Here is a 17,916-nt window from a genome sequence, read left to right as displayed (position 1 = left end):
GGGACTGGCCACCTTGAAGCTCAGCCCAGTGCCCCGGCAGCAGCCCCAGGACCAAGCTTTCTGTGGGTGGCTGCCCAGGGTCCCCCAGCGCCCGAGTGTCCAGGAATGGGCTTTGGGTGAAAGAGGTTTGTGCCAGACCGAGTCAGTAGTTGAGTCTTGCAGCCACGGGGAATGTCCCAAGACTCCCCTTGGCCTTAAGGCAGGGAGACGGGACGAGGGTGGGGTGAGGTGGGGAGTCCTGGGACTTGGGAGGAACAGGAGGTCTGGAGCACAGGGGCAGTCCTAGGAAACCGTCCTCACCTGCTGATGGGAACAGCTGTTGATGCTAATGGCCAACCACCGGCCGGCCTGTTGGCTTCTGTCTCCTCTCCCCTGCTGCCTTAATGGGTGGCGTCTTGATGCCTGGAAGGTGGGGAGAGTGGGGAAAAGTGCACCAGTGATGGGGGTAGGGCAGGTCCCAGGGTAAGAGAAGGCTACTGCTCCTGTACCATGATCTCATCTATCTTACCACCAACCCATTGCCCGCATCCTGTCTCTGACATGAAACTCCTTCCTTATTCGTATCCAAACAGTCCACCACTCTCCCCCCCTTCAGAGCCGTATTAAAATCACATCTCCTGGAAGAGGCCTTCCCAGACCAAGCTCTCATTTCCCCTACTCCTTCTCCCTTATGTGTCACCCTGGCACTTGGATCTGTACCGTTTAAGCACTTGATATTCACCCTACCCTGAGCCCCCACAGCACTTACGTACAGATCCATAATTTCTTTGAAATGTCTGTCTCCTCCTCTAGACAGTAAGCTCCTTGTGGGCGGGGAACATGTATACCAACTCAGCAGGATCAAGTCAGAAGGACTTGGGTTCTAATCCTCATTCCACCATTTGTCTGCTGTGTGACCTTGGGCAAATCACTTCACTTCTCTGTGCCTCATCTGTAAAATGGGGACTAAGACTATGAGCCCCGTGTGGGACAGGGACTGTTTCCAACCCAATTACTCCTATCCCCCCGAGCGCTTAGTACATAGTTGCTGATTTGTACATTCCAAGTGCTTAGTACAGTGCTCTGCACATAGTAAGCGCTCAGTAAATACCATTGAATGAATAGTAAGTGCTTAATAATAATAATAATGTTGGTATTTGTTAAGTGCTTACTATGTGCAGAGCACTGTTCTAAGCGCTGGGGTATACAGGGTAATCAGGTTGTCCTACATGAGGCTCACAGTCTTAATCCCCATTTTACAGATGAGGTAACTGAGGCACAGAGAAGTTAAGTGACTTGCCCACAGCCACACAGCTGCCAAGTGGCAGAGTCTGGATTTGAACCCATGACCTCTGACTCCCAAGCCCGGGCTCTTTCCACTGAGCCACGACAAATACCATAATTACTACTAATTATTATTATTATGATATAGCAATAAACAAACACTTTCCCTGCCCACAACAAGCTCAGGGTCTAGAGTGGGAGTCAGACATTGATATAGATTACAGATATGTACGTAAGTGCAGTGGGGCTGGGAGGGGGCATGAAGGAGGGAGTGGGTGAAGAGAAAAGGAGGGCTTAATCAGGGAAGGCCTCTTGAAGGAGTTGGGCGTTCAATAAAGGCTTTGAAGGTAGGGAGAGTAATTGCCTGTCAGCTATGAGGAAGGAGGGCATTCCAGTCCAGAGACAGGATAATAATGTTGGTATTTGTTAAGCGCTTACTATGTGCCGAGCACTGTTCTAAGCGCTGGGGTAGACATAGGGGAATCAGGTTGTCCCACGTGGGGCTCACAGTCTTAATCCCCATTTTACAGATGAGGGAACTGAGGCCCAGAGAAGTTAAGTGACTTGCCCACAGTCACACAGCTGACAAGTGGCAGAGCTGGGATTCGAACTCATGAGCCCTGACTCCAAAGCCCATGCTCTTTCCACTGAGCCACACTGCTTCTCCACAGGATGTGGGCAAGGGGTCGGCGGCGAGATATACAAGATGAGACGAGCAGTACCATTTCATTTTGGGTTGGGGGTTGAGCCCGAGACCAGGAGGAGGTGGTAGGTTTGTGGACTCAGGTGATCACTACCTTCTCCTTGAGCATGTGCTCAGCTGGGCCAGAACCTTTGCTTCCCCCAGCTCCTTGACCCCCAGCAACCCCAGCCCTGCAGCTCGGCACCCCTCCACCCCCAGTCCTGACCCAGCAAAAGGAAAAGGTGAGCGAGGAGAGAAGACCTTGAGAACCAGAGAGGCTGACTTCAGTAAGCTCTTGTGTTTCTTCTCTGAAAGAAGCACCAGTTGAGCCTTTGCTTCTTCCCTCCAGGTGGTTTGTTCTGGACGCGGAGACCCGGGACCTGGTGTCGATCCACACGGATGGGAACGAGCAGCTGTCAGTCATGCGCTATGCGGTTGGTAGGTGTATGGATGGGCAGCCTCCTCGAAGCCCCCTGTTCCATGCAGCCGGTCCTCCGGAGTCAGGCTGCTATCTGTCCGTCCTTCCATTCTGGCCCAGAGACCGCCCCGATGAACACCTTCTCCATCCGTGGTATTATTGAGCGCTTATTATGTGCAGAGCACTGTTGTAAGTGCTTGGGAAAGTACAATACAACAGAATTAGCAGACACAATCCCTGCTCATAATGAGCTTACAAGTCTAGAGGGGGAAACAGACATGAATATAAGTAATTTATAATAAAAAATGTAAAGATATGTACATAAGGATGAGAATCGCAAGAAAGTGCCTTATAGGGCTTGGGGTTGAATTCAAATCATTTTGACAGCAACAAACTCAAATCCGTGCCCAAAAAAGAAAACCAGGCTTAAGCTCTTTCCCAAAACTCTTCCTTGGTTGCAGGAGTTCCCCTGAATTCTTGCTTGCAGACAGTTCGCTGTAAACTTACTGTGGTGAAGGAGTATTCTCAGCACCCTGGGCTCAGAGCCACCACTGATCTGAGGCAACTTAGAATGAGCCCTTCGGCTCTCTGGAAGCCCTGCGTCTTCTTGGAGCCGTGCACGGCCCGGACGGGGCGCTGGGGCCCCACCCCTGGGACTGGTCCCCGAGTGGTGGGGACGGGGCCGCACAGGGAGTGGAGGCAGTGGAGGGGTCACCAGGCCCTGCCTCACCCATGAGCACTCCCTTTCCTGTGGGGTGGAGGTCAGTGGGAATCCGAGGGGCCTGGGAGCTGGGCTGGCCAGATGGACAGGTGGTCGCGGGGAACGTCTCCAGAGCCAGGAATGATCTATCCTTGGGGGAAGTGCTGGGTCATTTGAGTGTTTCCGCTCAGGACTTCATGCCTGAGTCTCCACTGGGCTGAGCAGCTGGACCCGTGAAGGGTAGAGATGTGGCCATCAGCACGGAACAACACCCTGAGCCCACCAATGATTGGCCACAGCCCGCCAGGGGCCCCGTGCTAGACTGTGGCCCCTGAGAACAAGGGGTTGGGGTGGGCGGGGAAAACGTGGAAAAAAAACCCCAAAATACAAAAGTAGCAGTACCAGCCCACCATCATTAGTTTCTCTACCTCTCTCATAGATGGAACCTCTCTGGCAGTGGGATCTCACGACAACTTCATTTACCTCTACGCTGTAGCCGAAAATGGAAGGAAGTACAGCAGGTTCGGCAAGTGCACGGTGAGTTGAGTGGTGTGCGAGCCTGGGGACTGCAGGGCACTGTACTGAGCGCTGGGGAAGAATGGCAGAAGACCAGGCTGAGAGTGCGAGGTGCTGAGCTTTGGGAGAAAGAGGGCTTCCCTATAGGGAGGGAAGCAGCCAGGGATCAGCTGGCACCGCTGCCCTCTGGCAGAAAGAACCGTGTCTGCTCCTTGGGCAGGTGCAGGGCTGACAACTGGAGGGATGACTGTACTTGCCACAGGAAGAGGAGGAGGAGGAAAGTTTTCTCATGGATGGGCGGGTCAGTCCGGGTTTCTTTCCAGCAGGATCCGGGTGGGGCTGGTAGGCAGGATGCCCCGTCTTGGGGAAGCGGTGGCCGGGGCAGTATTATCTGCCTCAGTCTCTGGAGTTTTGCTTGCCCACTGGCACAATCAATCAGTGTGTGGTATTTATTGAGCACTTACTGTGTACAGAGCACCATACTAATCACTTGGGAAAGTCCGATACAGCAGAGTTGGTAGAACAATTCCCTGACCACAGGAGCTTACAGATAAAGATGCGGAGACAGATTTTAAAATACCTGTTCTCCCTCCTATTTAGACTGTAAGCCCTGGGTAGGAGAGGGCAGTGTTTAGAAGAGTTCTTGACAGTAAGTGCTTAACAAATACCATAATTATTATTATTTCTTATTAATAAATTACAGATAGGTACATGAATGCTGTGGGGCAGAAGGTGGGGTGAATCTCGTGTGCTTGAAGGGTAGAGATTCAAGTGCTTAGTGTCACAGAAGAAAGAGGGAAATGAGGGCTTAGGGAAGGCCTCCTGTAGGAGAGGTGATTTTAATAAAGGTTTGAAAGTGGGGAGAGTGATAGTTTGTCATAAATGAAGTGGGAGGGCATTCTAGGCCAGAGGGAGGATGTGGACAAGGAGTTGGCGGCAAGATAGATGAGATTGATTGAGGCACCGTGAGTAGGTTGGTGCTAGAGGAGCAGATTAATCCCTCCTTTATGAGCTTACTCTTGGAAGAGTACAATGTAACACAGTTAATAATAATAATAATAATAATGTTGGTATTTATTAAGCGCTTACTACGTGCAGAGCACTGTTCTAAGCGCTGGGGTATACAGGGTAATTAGGTTGTCCCACATGAGGCTCACAGTCTTCATCCCCATTTTACAGATGAGGGAACTGAGGCACAGAGAAGTTAAGTGACTTGCCCACAGTCACAAGGCTGACAAGTGGCAGAGCTGGGATTCGAACCTATGACCTCTGACTCCCAATCCCATGCTCTTTCCACTGAGTCACAGTTGGTAGTCATGTTCCCTGCCCACAAGGAGCATACAGTCTAGAGAGGGAGATGGACTTTTAAATAAATTACGAATACCTGCACTGTGGAGTTGAGGGTGGGATGACTGAAGGGTGCAAATATCAGTGTAGGGGCAATGCAGAAGGGAGAGCGAGTAGGGGAAATAAGAGCTTAGTCGGGGAAGGCCTCTTGGAGGAAATGTGATTTTAATAAGACTTCGAAGGTGGGGAGAGCGGTGGTCTGTCAGATATGAAGGGGAGGGAGTTCCAGCCCAGAAGCAGGATGTGGGTGAGGAGTCAGTGGTGAGATAGACAAGATTGAGGTACAGTTGAGTATGTTGGTATTAGAGTAGTGAAGTGAGACTGCTGGGTTGTAGTAGATCGGCGAGGTAAGATGGAAGGGGCGAGGTAAGTGAGCGCTTTAAAGCCAGTGGTAACCAGAACCGACGTAGAACTGGCAAGTCTTGAAGGCTTTTGACCCGTGGGGTGCGGAGACGGCTGGTGAAGGGTTCGCCTCAGCGGGGCATTCTGGGTTCTGCAGATTTCCGCAGAGACCCTTCTCGTGAGTCCTTCCTAGGGTTTCACTACATTGCACAACCCCAAATCCTCAACCCCACGTAACTTCAGCGTTACTGCTGCGACAGCAAGGCTGGGCCTTGCCCTGGCAGCGTCGGCTCTGCTTCCTTCGTGTCCGCCCCAGCGTCGAGCACCATGCCCGGCCAGAGTAAGCCTTATCAGGTACCACAAGTATTATTGCTTCTATTGAGTATCTGCCCATCGGGCTACTTTGGGCTCGAGCCGTTGGACCCCCGAGAGCCCAGCCTGGTCTTCCCCGACTGTTGACTCCACACCAGACGGCGGGGCACGGTCGCCCTCTGCTGGGACCACCTGCACCTTGCCTATGAGTTTCCCAAAAGAGGAGTCTCCCCCATCCCCAAAGGGTGAGGCCCCGTGGCTGCCCAGTAGATGTCAGCCTTGCCCTGGCTACCCGGAGGGTGATGCCTTTACGTCGTAGCCCTTCCCAGGTTCAGAGCCCCCACTGCTGCCCCTCTCGCCCTCCGCCTACGCGGTTCCCTCTCCCCGTTTCTCCCGTTTCACCAGCCTCTCACCCACAGCCCCCACCGCTCTGCGGCCTGCCTTAGGTGGCGGGGGGAAGACGTGCCAGGCCGAGGAACTGTGTGAGCGAGGGGACGGGGGCGGGAGAGTGGCGTGAGGGCTGGCCAGCAGGTGGTTCTGAGAGGAATGATGACAGTGGAATGAAGAGAGCAGGGCGGAGGGCTGGGGTCAGCGTCGGAGCGGCTGGCGTCGGGGGGATTTTTTTCACCAAGACGGATGCGATGAACTGCCAAAGCCATGGGCTGAGAGGAGAAAAAAAGAGTTTCCTGCTGCGCGCTCACTCACTGGCAAGGTAGAAACACTTCCTCCCCAAAAGCCCGGGTGTCCCTCTTCCGGGTTGGCCCCAGCCTACCAGCAAGGCATCATCTTGAGGCGAGCAATGGGGCCTTGTGGAAAAGAGCATGAACTTGGTGGGAGTCTGAAGGACTAATCCTGATTCTGCCACGTACCTGCTGTGTGACCTTAGGCAAATCACTCCACTTCTCTGTGCCTCAGTTCCCTCATCTATAAATGGGGATTAAAACTGTGAGCCCCATGTGGGACATGCGCGACATGGACCTTATCCAACCTGATTATCTTATATCTACCTAGTAGTTGGTATAGTGACTAATTTTCTCCGATTGCTGTCCCCCCCCCCCCCCCCCAGCCTCTGGCCAACAGTTTTCCACTGCAATTCACCACTGGCCCTAGCCTCCCTGAGGCTGTATTCACTAAAGCAGAGTACTCCATAGGTGTCCAATTCACCGGGAGTCGGGGAGGGAGGGGTATGTAAATTCCCAGGAAAGGCCTTGGTGATGGATGACATGGGAACTTGACCAGGTCCCACCAGGCCTTAAAAGCCACCTGTGTCTGCACAGGTACCGACATGCCCAGCCAAGTGAGCCGTAGGCCTTGCCACCTCTCGGACTGGGCGGGGGGCCGGGGCTTGGCCAGTTGGCTCGCTAAGGGGCAAGCCGGGCCAGCATCACCACTACTATTACCACTGCCCTCCAAGATGGGCGGCCTTCATGCTGGTCTCTTGTGTCCCTCAGGGTCACTCCAGCTACATCACTCACCTCGACTGGTCGCCCGACAACAAGTACATCATGTCCAACTCGGGGGACTACGAGATCCTCTACTGTGAGTACCCGGGGGCGGGTGGGCAGGCAGGTGCTCCCGGAGCAGCCGGAATGGGGCAACATGCCCACACGTTCTGCCGAAAAGGGGAGGGAGCCGCTTCCTGGGGACTGGGTCATGAGGTGACCAAGCAGAACCAGGTGTGCTCCTTGCAGGTCACAGAGAAAAATCAAACATGGCTCCTGCCTCCTCCTCCTCCTCCCCACCCCCGAGCTTTGGGGATTTGGTCCGGGGACCTCAGATAGCTCCCCCCTTACCCTCAGGGGCACCTGCTCTCTGTTGGAGTCCCAGGGCAGCACCAGTGGGGGGCAGAGCCAGGGTAGGCAGTGTCGGGGCCAAAAGGTTCAGGGACGAGGGGCGGCGGTCGGGGGGTATTGGGTAGAACCGCCACAGGGGCAGGGAGATCTGGCCAGGCCAGGTTTGGATCCAGTCAGGGAGGCAGTACCCACTTTTACTTCACTCCTCCACCGGAATGTTCCCCAGGGTGGGGGGCGGGGGTGGGCATCAGAGCCCCAACTCAGAACCTCCTTTAAAGACCCAGAAAGCCCCCCGATCCCCTGTGTTCTCAAACCCCCTCCCGCCATATGCTGCCATGGTGGTGGAAGGCAGCAGCTTGACTCACTGTGCCATTGACTCCTTGCCCCTTCAGGGGACATTCCCGGAGGCTGCAAGCTCATCAGGAATCGCTCGGATTGTAAGGACGTGGACTGGACCACGTACACATGTGTGCTGGGCTTCCAGGTGTTCGGTGAGGACCGGGCTGGCCAGTGGGGGTGGCAGGTGGGCAGACTGGCCACCAGGGACCAGTAGCTCCTTACGACGCCAGCAGGATCTGGTCAGCAAGGCCGTTGGCTGGCAGGGGTGAACCCCCCTTACCCCATCTCTGGCTGTGTGGGTGTCGGGCCAGGAGCTGGAGCAGGGGGATTGGTCAGAGTTGGGTTCAGAGGCTCTTGTCGTTTCCCCGATTGCCGGCCCCTGCCCCCAGCCTGCGGCCAATAGTTTTCCACCGCAATTCACCACTGCCCCCAGCCTCCCCGAGGCAGTCCTGGGGCCATCCGTCCAGCCTGGCCTAGGAGCGGGTGGGGGGCCACGCAACCTCCCCTCCGCGGCTGGTGCCGCGTGCCCCCAGAGACCGGGCACGCCCAGGCTGAAGGCGGGCCCCTGCTGGGTCTCCCATCCAGGAGTGTGGCCGGAAGGCTCGGACGGGACGGACATCAATGCCCTGGTCCGGTCCCACAACCGCAAGGTGGTGGCCGTGGCCGACGACTTCTGCAAGGTCCACCTCTTCCAGTACCCCTGCTCCAAGCCCAAGGTCAGTGCCCTGTCCCCTGTCTCTCCCTCCCCTACCCCTGGCCCCCTGGGCCTAGGGGGTGGAAGGGAAGGGCTAGGCCTGTGGGCTATCACACAGTTGGGCCCCTCCCAGACCGGGGAGACAGACACACACACACACACAATTCTGCCACGGCAGTGAGGTGGCCCACAGTGGTGAGGAAGAAAGCCTGTCTGTCTGTCTGTTGGCCCGAGCACCCGCCCATCAGTGTGTCCAACCACTCACGGGAGCAGTTGCAGGCTCAGACTCTGCCATCCGCACATCTGCCATCCTGGGTCCTAGCTAGTGCTGGGAGCACTGGGGCCTAAGCCCACTTTTCCTCAGTTCCCCCTCCCTTCCGCGTCACCTCAACTCGCTCCCTTTGCTCTTCCCCCTTCTCCCCACCCCACAGCACTTATGTATAGATCTATAATTCTGTTTTATTTATATTTATGACTGGTTACTTGTTTTGACGTCTGTCTCCCCCTGCAGACTGTAAGCCCATTGAGGGCAGGGATTGTCTCTCTTTATTGCTATATTGTACTTTCCAAGCGCCTAGTAGAGTACTCTGCACACAGTAAGTGCTCAGTAAATATGATTGAATGAATGAATAAATGAATGACAGGGCACTCTGTTGTAAGAACTCAATAAGTAACTTGACTGATTGAGGGTCAGCTGACAGCACTAGACAGGCACTGGAGTAACAGCATGAAGGGTCTAGTGTAAAGAGCACAGGCTTAAGACTCGAGACCCCGCTTCTTGTCCCGGCTCCTCCCCTTGCCTGTTGTGCGACCTTGGGCAGTCACTTTACATCTCTGGGCCTCATTTTCCTCAGCTGTAAAATCCCTCTTAGATGGTGAGCCCCCAGGGGATGGGGACTAGGTCTACCCCGGTACACATTTCTGTGTACATACATATGTACACACTTATCCTTCATTTTGAAAGAAGACAGAAATGATAGTGAAGTTGACCTGTCTGGGGAGGTGGGGAGGTGGGAAGGGGGGGGCACGAGGTACAGGTTGCCATGGGATCCACAATCCCCGATTGAGTTGTCCCTTGTGGTTGGTAGTGCCTGGTGCTGTTTTCCATCTCCTTGTCTCTAGGCACATAGGAATTGCTCGTTCTTAATTAGGTGCTAAACCTGTGCCCGCGGTTGTGTCCCCAGGCCCCGAGCCACAAGTACAGTGCCCACAGCAGCCACGTGACGAACGTCAGCTTCACCCACAACGACAGCCACCTGATTTCCACGGGGGGCAAAGACATGAGCATCATCCAGTGGCGGCTGGTGGAGAAAGCCGCCCCTCCGCAGAACGATGGCACCGCGGAGCCCGGCCTCGCCAGGGCAGCTCCCGGGCCCGGGGAGGGTCCCCGCTGGCCGGGCACGCCGCCCCCACCCACTCCGGGCGGCCAAGTCGTGGAGGATGAGAGTGAAGACCCGGGCGGGTCTCCGGTCCCGGGTGAGGACGGGAGCGAGGAGCGGAGCGAGGGGAGTATTGAGGAGCTGGTGGAGCCCAATTCAGCGGATCTGGCCGACGAGGTCACCGAGGAACAGAGCCAGTCGACGCTCACAGAAGAGCGGCTAGCTCCCTCGCCGGAGTCCTAGCCCCCGGCGGGGCGGGAGCCGGGCTGGGGAGCCCCTGGGGAGAGGTGCTGGGTTTGAGGGGAGGGGAGGGCGTGGGGCAGGATTGGGGGCGGGAGGATGGCACAAGGAGCTTGATCCAGCGATGACGGTGGGGCAGACGAACTGGCGTCGGTCCGACTGGGCCCCTGGGGCTCGGAGATCCGGCCCCCACCCCTGAGCTGCCTTGGTCTTCCCCACTGTCGGGACGAGGAGGAGGAGGAGGAGGGCCAGGCCAGCAGGCCGGGAGCCTGGCATCGCCTTCCCGGCCTCTGCCGAGCACAGCTTCTCTTCCAGTCCAGATCCCCCCCGGCCGGCCAGGGCAGAGCCCCAGACCCCAGCTCCCGCCTCCCCCAAACCCCAGCATCAGGTCCATCCAGCCTTACCCGGCCTGTTCTCTCGGGAGAGGGCAGCTGGCCCCTCGCCGCCCCCTCTCCTGCCCAGCTGTGTTCACTCCGGTCCCTACACCAGCCCCCGCCACGGTCCCCACCGCATCTGGGGGAGGCGGTGAAACCTGCAAGGCCAAGGGGCCAGAGCCGCCCCATTGGGCGGCTCCCTCTGACACTGTAGGAGCTGGTCAGTGGTGACTCGGTTCCCCTCCTCCTGCCCCGGCTGCCACGGGGATTCGACTGACAGCGATCAGGGACATGTCCCCAGCCGGGAGCCCCGTGGCCTTGGAGGGGGCGGGTGGCTGTTGGACAGCTGCTTTTTGTTTAAGTTCGTCCATTTCCTAGAAGGGAAGATTTACTGACAATATGCATTTCTTTGTATTTGTTTCTACTCCGATTACATAAAATCTCCTGGTTTTGTTTTGTAACTAGCTGCATTGTTCTGATACTTTAGGTAGAAACCGTGTTTAGAGACTCTGGGTGAGTTCAGAAGTCTTAAGTGTGCCAGCGTGTCTGGGGCGGGGCCATTCCAGAGGGCTGGGAGATGCCCTCTCTCCCTCCCTCCTTCCCTCCCTCCCTGCCCCTGGAAGCAGAGACCCGGGCCCTCGGGATGCAGAAGTGTCACGTGAGGTTACCGCCGGGCTGCACCAAGGACGGGGGGCTCCCAAAGACCCCCCCCCGGGACCGCCTGGCCGAAGAGCGGGTGCACCGACACTGCAAGTGTGGAGGTGTCCGCCCAGTAGGCTGGTGGATAAGTGCCTACAGCCTGCGTGGTACTGCGAGTGGGACCGTGTAGCTGGGAAAACAGGCTGAAACCTGGGAGAGTACGCGCACACATAAGCATACGCACATAACACGGATACACACGTGTGCGGCACCCCCTCCCTCTCTATTCCCCCAGCCGTCGGCAGGGCAGGACAGAAAGGGCCGCTTCACAGCAGCAGGGCCGCAGGACAGCCCCAGGATGGGCCACCTGCAGAGGCACCAAAAGGGTGCCCCTTAAACTGGCCAGAGGCCTTGGACCTCCCCTCTTCGACCTCAAGGCCGGAATCGGACCCACCGCACCCTGGCCCGGGGGCCCCTACTATGAACACGGGCTGCGCCCAACACCTGTCCACGGGGTCGGGCGTACACGGGTATGTGCCCACAGCACTTGTTTACAACCGGAACACACACCTCAAAACCAGCTGTGCCCGGGGTGAAGGGACGGTTCCACCCCGCACCTGCCCGTCCGTCCACCCGCATCCTGGGGCACGTCGGGTCTGGCCCGGTCTGCGTGGGCGGGGACCGCTGGGGTCCCCGGGGGAGGAACCGGACGGGTCTTACGGGCTGCGCCAGGGGGATCTGCTCCACTCTGGGCCCCTGCCTGAGCCCGCAGGCCCGAGAAGACCGGGTGGCAGCCGGGCTCCGGCTACTACTGTTAACGGATGAACGAGTCTGTTTATCGGGGGGGTGGGGGTGAAGGGGGTGGGACTGTAACTGTAGATGGTGGTAGAAAATTGTGAACGAAATAGGAATCCATGTTTCATGTGAAGATGTTTGAGCCATTTCTATCGATGATGCATTCCTGTCTCATGGCAGAAAATTTTGAAGATTGAAAAATAAAATGATCCAAATGAGACCCTGCCTTGTCTCTTTCCATGAAGAACTACTTTTCCATCCTTCTTGGACAGGGCAGTGTCAGCCGCCTCCCAGGGGCTCGGGGGCTTTGGAGCCACAGGCTTTGTTCAATCATCAATCGATCCATGGTATTCATTGAGTGCTTTCTTTGGGCCGAGCACTGTACTGAGCGCTTGGGAGAGCACAGTATAACATAGTTGGTAAATATATTCCCTATCCACAGTGAGTTACAGTCTAGAGGGGAAGATGCATTTAATATAAATTATCAATATGCACACAAGTTCTGTGGGGTTGAGGGAGGGGGGAATAAAGGGCACTAATCCACATACAAAGGTGATGCAGAAGGGAGTGGGAGAAGAAATGAGGACTTGGTTGTGATTGTCATCAGTGTGTATATTGGTGTCTGCTGTGGGCAGAGCATTGGGTTGGGTTACTCTTTTGAGCAGAACACTGGGCTAGGTGCCTGCTGTGGGCAGAGTACTGTGCTGGGTGCCTGCTATGGGTAGAGTACTGGGTTGGATGCCTGCTGAGAGCCGAGTGCTTGCTGAAGGCATAATGCTGGTTTGGGTGTCTGCTATGGGCAGAGCACTGGGTTGGGTGCCTGCTATGGGCAGACCACTGGGTTGGGTGCCTGCTGAGGGCAGAGAACTGGGTTGGGCACCTGCTGTGGGCAGAGCACTGGGTTGGGCATCTGCTGTGGGCAAAGCACTGGACTGGGTGCTCAGCAGGGTGCCTGCTTTGAGTGGAGCTTGGGTTGGGCACCTGCTGTGGGCAGGGCGCTGGGCTGGGTCCCTGCTGTGGGCAGAGTGCTCTCCTGGGTGACTGCCATGGACCTCGGGCCATGAAGCTCTAGAATGTAATGTTGTAGGCAGAAGTTGTCCCAGTCAGTGGTGGTTCACGTCTACACCACCCTCTGCTTTAGACTGCCCACCACAGCCCCATGAAGGGGGCAAGGGGATACTCCCCTCCCCACCACAATAGCCTTTCTCCCTGGCTGGGCCTGTGAGAGCAGATTCAACCAGCTGGTGATGAGGACCCCCAGAGGGAAAGGAGGAGGGAGAGATGAATAGGGAGGCTGACAGGGATCTGTTCCTCTACACCGTAAGCTCCTTGTGGGCAGGAAACGGGTTTACAAACTCTGCTTTATTGTACTATTCTGAGTGCTTAGGATAGTGCTCTGTACACAGTACACTTACTAAATGATTGATTGTTTCCTAGCCCACACCTACTCAGAATGTAAAAGTGCAACTTGTTAAAGTGACTTTTAATTAGAGACAATTAATTGGAAGTAATTTACCACTGATTTTGCAAAGGTTAATGGAATTCCTGTTTTGGAGTTGCTGAGACCAAAGCAACTTTTGCCAGAAATGCAGGTTTAACCTTTATGTTCCTGGAGCAATTCCCTCGGTCCTGGAAGCATTGGGTAGCACCTAATTAGACAGTGGCAAAGTCCTCTCTGCTGCACAGCAGAGCTAATGGCATTTCAGTTTCCAAATCGGTGGGCAGTGGAGCGGCTGTGGCTGCGGGGGTCTGGAGGGCTGTGGCTGCGGGGGTCTGGGGGTCTGTGGCTGTGGGGGCCTGGGGTGCTGAGGCTGCAGGCGTCTGGGAGGCTGAGGCTGCAGGGGACTGAGGCTGTGAGACTGGGAGCTCTTGCATCTCAGCACCAAAACAAATGCAGAGAGGGCCACATGTGCCCTGCACGTGGAGTGGCCCACGCCTCTCTGCTGCCATAGCTGACCCTGGGTCACAGTGGCCCTCCTCTACCCCAGACCCCATTTCCGCCTCACCTACCAACCACCTCTGAAGGACGGGGAGCGCAGTGCCGCCCTCCACCCCAGCACCTCCACTCGTGCCCTGGGGAGTGCCCACAGGCCCATCAACCAGTGGCCGAAACTCACCTCCCTTCTCTCCTTCTACAAGCCAGCCTGCACATTCCGCTCCTCTGGTGCTGATCTTCCCACTGTACCTTGATCCTGCCTGTCTCCCCACCAACCCCTGGCCCACAGTCTACCTCTGGCCTAGAACCCCCTCCCTCCTTAAATCCACCAATTACTCTCCCTCACTTCAAAGCCTTACTAAGGCCACATCCCCTCCAAGAGGCCTTCCCAGACCAAGACCTACTTTTCCTCATCTCCCAATCCCTTCTGCATGGCCCTTACTCTTGCTCTTCTCCCCTCTCCCCGCCCCTCAGCACTTATGTCTATTTGTATTGATGTCTGTCTCCCCGCCTCTAGACTGTGAACTCGTTGTGGGCAGGGATTGTCTGTATTGCTGTATTGTACTTTCCCAAGCACTTAGTACAGTGCCCTGCACACAGTAAGCGCTCAATAAATACCACAGTAAGCACCAACCGTGAGCGCCGAGCTTCCGCCACTGGTCGGGGCCTCCCGGGAATAGGGACAGGACATGAGTTTGACATGGGGCCGTGGGTGGGGCCTCTTCTCCCCCAAGCTGGGGGCAACCACAGTCCCAGGGCCGAGGCCAGAGCTCTGCAGGGAGCAAAGCCGGCCACGCACCTGACCCAGGAGCAATGGACAGAAAGCCACCCTCCCCCGGCCCCACTCCCACCCTGAGCGGGCCAGCTACCCGAGCCTCGGGCAGCTGACCCGGGAGCGGTGGGCCAAGATCCATCCTCTCCCAGACTCAGTTCCACCCCGACCAGGCCAGCTTTCTGAGCCCTGGGAGCAGTTGAGGGGGCAGATGAGGAGCGAGCCTCCGGAGAACACACTGTCAGCAGGAGCAGCGGCCCCGGGTCAGAAAGGAAGGTGTAAAAGCCTGTGGCTGATGGACTCCTCACTGTCTGGGCAGTGGTGGTGGAGGCAGCATGGGGCTGGAGTGGTGGGCAGGTGGCATAGCCAGGATCAGGGTCTGTTCTCTATAGGAAGTTTGCCCCCTGCTCCTTCATGATTATTTAAGCACTGAGAAGCAGTGTGGCCTCGTGGATAGAACCCAGGCCTGAGAGTCAGGAGGACCCGGATTCTAATCCCAGCTCTGACACTTTGTCTGCTGTGTGACCTTGGGCAAGTCATTTTATTTCTCTGTGCCTCTGCCTGGGCTAGTGGAAAGGGCACAAACCCGGGAGTCATGTCATGGGTTCTAATCCCAGCCCCGCACTGCTGTGTGGCCCTGGGCAAGTCACTTCACTTCTCCCTGCCTCAGTTACCTCACCTGAAAAATGGGGATTGAGATTGTGAACCTCACACCCCAATTTACTTGAATCCACCCCAGCACTTAGTACAGTGTAGTAAGCACTTAACGAATATCACAATTACCATCATCTGTAAAATGGGGGTTAAGACTGTGAGGTCCACGTGAGACATGGGCTGTATCCAACCTAATTTGCTTGTATCCACCCTAGGATATAATATAGTGTCTAGCACATAGTAAGCCACAGTCAGTCATTATTATTACTAGGCCCCACCCACAGCAGGGGATGGGCAGGTGCTGGGCTCCTGCTGGAAGCCCACCCCCTGCAGTGCCCCCCCAACCCTCCCCCACCCCCACACCATGGAGGCCATGGTGCAGTGGCCTCCACGGGGGCTCAAGCTGGGATGCTCTGCAATGGTTTCTGGCAGCAGAAATCACTTGTTCTTAGCCAATGACCAGTAGCACTGGCCCTTCTGACTTGGGATGCAGACAGTGGAAAAGCCTGGGAAACTAAAATGAGAACCACACTGTGAAGCAGTGTGGCCTGGCGGAAAGAGCACAGGCCTCGAGTCAGAGGACCCGGATTCTACTCCTGGCTGCTGTGTGAACTTATGTTCTCTGGGCCTCAGTTCCCTCACCTGTAAAATGGGGATGAAATGCCCTCTCCACTTAGACTGGGAGTTGCATGTGAGATGGGGACTCGGTCCCATCTGACTGCATTGTATCAGTCCCCAGCACTTAGCATAAAAGCACTTAAATACCAGATTTATCACTGTTAGAACCTCGGTGGATGACAATTTATTGCAGCTTCTTACCCGGGCCTGGGTGCGGCAGGCAGGGACCAGGTCCCGGAGCGCTTCCGCTTCCAGGTCGGCCACCGCAGAGAAACAGCGGCTGACAGGCCAGACACCCGGGAGGACCGGTCACTGGGAGACCCCTGGGATGTCCATTCTGGTTATCCTCCCCCTTCCCCCGTGATAGACTGATCCGGCAGCAACTCCTGCTGGCCTGGAGGCCGACTCGGCCCCCTTTCAGAATCAGCAGAAGTGTCTCCCTCAGAAACGTCCTCCCCTGCGTCATCGCCGCCAAGTCTGCGCCAGGCCAGCAAGCTCAACTCCAACGGTCCCGGTCCGCAGCTCCCACCGCGACCTCACTTGTTCCGGGGTTGGGAAGCCATATACAGGGCAACCAGGCAGTAGATGGTCCCGCCCACGGTCAGGGCCATCGTGGTCCGGTAGAGCATCTGGTCGGGGAGACCCCGTTTCAGGTAGACAGGCCGGCCGTCGGCTTTCTTTGGGGAAAAAGACAGAGCTCCTGAGCCGCCCTGACAGAACCATGTGCAGGTTGCTGTCCTGGACCCCCACCCTCAAGGTCAGGCCCTTCACCCCCCATCCTCCCTCCGCGGGACCAGCACGGGCCCTGGGCCTTGAGTCTGGCCAATTCCCCAAGGCACGGCTAGTGACCCCGTGCCCGGCCATGCCCACCTGGAAGAACTTCTGAAGCTCGGGGACCCGGTTTTGGGCGGCAAAGTCATGGCCGGTGGCCTCTGGGGTGAACTTGGTCGGGCCAGCGTAGGTGATGGCCGGTGGTCCGGCGGGGTCCAAGGGTCGCAGTCCCTTTGGGAAGTGAAGTGAAATGAAGGGAACCCCCTTCCCCAGTCTTGCGCTGATGGCAGTGCCTTCCCTCCCTCCTCCCCCACCGTCACTTCCACCTCCACCACCTCCTCCTCCTCCTCCACCTCCTCCTCCTTCTCCTCCACCACCTCTTCCTCCTCCACCTCCTCCTCCTTCTCCTCCACCACCTCTTCCTCCTCCACCTCCTCCTCCACCACCACCTCTTCCTTCTCCTCCTCCACCACCAACTTCTCCTCCTTCACCACCACCTCTTCCTTCTCCTCCTCCACCACCAACTTCTCCTCCTTCACCACCACCATCACCACTTCTCCTCCTTCACCACCACCACCACCTCCTCCTCCTCCTCCTCCACCACCATCACCACTTCTCCTCCTTCACCACCACCACCACCACCACTCCTTCTCCTTCACCATCACCTCCTCCTTCTCCACCACCACCTCCTCTTCCTCCTCCACCACCTCCCCCTCCGCCTCGCCCGGCCATCAGCAAGCTCTGTCTCTCTCTGTCTCTCTCTCTCTCTCTCCCTGCGCCAGGCGCGGGCAGCCGTGGCCGGGGCCTCCCCCCGTGCGCGCCCCGGGGACAGAAAGGTCACGGGGCGGCGACGAGGAGGGAGAGAGGGAGGGAGGCGGGCGTACCTGGGGGCTGTAGGCGGCCGAAGCCCAGGCCCCCGCCAGCCGCTGGCTGAAGCCGCTGAACTTGTAGTACATCCCGCGCCAGGACCAGCCAGGACCGGCCCGGCCTCGGCCTCGGCTCAAGCAGCACCGGCCCCGCGCCTGCGCACAAGCGGCACCGACCTCTCCCCCGCGCCTGCGCACAAGCAGCACCACCACCCCTCCTCCCGCGCCTGCGCACAAGCCGCACCGCCCCCCATTCCGCGCCTGCGCACAAGCAGCGCCGCCCTCCCCCCCCCCCCATTCCGCGCCTGCGCAGAAGAAACCCCGGCCCCCGCCCCTGGTTTGAAGGCGGGAAGCGGGAAGCGGAGGGGGGATGATAATAATAATAATTAATAATAATGGTGCTTATTATCCGTCAAGCAAGCACTGTTCTAAGCGCTCGGGAGGATACAAGGTGATCAGGTTGTCC

The 17,916-nt window shown here is 57.1% G+C and overlaps 2 protein-coding genes across 8 annotated transcripts in view; one reads left to right on the top strand and one right to left on the bottom strand.

The window, feature by feature from the left end:
- EML4 (EMAP like 4) overlaps nucleotides 1-12,053 on the top strand; it is a 66,076-nt gene extending 54,023 nt beyond the window's left edge. For all 7 annotated transcript variants that reach the window (XM_029072083.2, XM_029072082.2, XM_029072081.2 and 4 more), the window contains 6 exons: nucleotides 2,295-2,383; nucleotides 3,503-3,600; nucleotides 7,032-7,119; nucleotides 7,766-7,864; nucleotides 8,298-8,428; nucleotides 9,591-12,053. In XM_029072083.2, coding sequence (XP_028927916.1) covers nucleotides 2,295-2,383; nucleotides 3,503-3,600; nucleotides 7,032-7,119; nucleotides 7,766-7,864; nucleotides 8,298-8,428; nucleotides 9,591-10,028 — 943 coding nt within the window. In that variant the 3' untranslated portion in view covers nucleotides 10,029-12,053. The remainder of the gene's footprint in view (nucleotides 1-2,294; nucleotides 2,384-3,502; nucleotides 3,601-7,031; nucleotides 7,120-7,765; nucleotides 7,865-8,297; nucleotides 8,429-9,590) is intronic.
- A 3,911-nt stretch (nucleotides 12,054-15,964) lies between these two features.
- LOC100091985 (cytochrome c oxidase subunit 7A-related protein, mitochondrial) lies at nucleotides 15,965-17,640 on the bottom strand. The gene is made up of 3 exons (XM_029071598.2): nucleotides 17,469-17,640; nucleotides 16,684-16,815; nucleotides 15,965-16,490 (listed from the first exon to the last, which is right to left on the bottom strand). The coding sequence occupies exons 1-3, from the start codon at nucleotides 17,538-17,540 to the stop codon at nucleotides 16,350-16,352; spliced, it is 345 nt and encodes a 114-aa protein (XP_028927431.1). The 5' UTR covers nucleotides 17,541-17,640; the 3' UTR covers nucleotides 15,965-16,349.
- Nucleotides 17,641-17,916: the final 276 nt, after the last annotated feature.

This window comes from Ornithorhynchus anatinus, chromosome 9 (assembly GCF_004115215.2).
Source record: "Ornithorhynchus anatinus isolate Pmale09 chromosome 9, mOrnAna1.pri.v4, whole genome shotgun sequence".
Classification (NCBI taxonomy): Eukaryota; Metazoa; Chordata; class Mammalia; order Monotremata; family Ornithorhynchidae; genus Ornithorhynchus; species Ornithorhynchus anatinus.
Note: the sequence above shows the minus strand (reverse complement) of the source record. Positions and strands in the feature narration are given on the sequence as shown.

Excerpts from the sequence above, each read along its gene's own strand:
- LOC100091985 (XM_029071598.2), bottom strand. The coding sequence starts at position 17,540 with ATGTACTACAAGTTCAGCGGCTTCAGCCAGCGGCTGGCGGGGGCCTGG. Across the intron at positions 16,816-17,468 it reads CGGCCGCCTACAGCCCCCAG|GGACTGCGACCCTTGGACCC; the intron begins GTACGCCCGCCT and ends CACTTCCCAAAG. Across the intron at positions 16,491-16,683 it reads AGCTTCAGAAGTTCTTCCAG|AAAGCCGACGGCCGGCCTGT; the intron begins GTGGGCATGGCC and ends TTTTCCCCAAAG.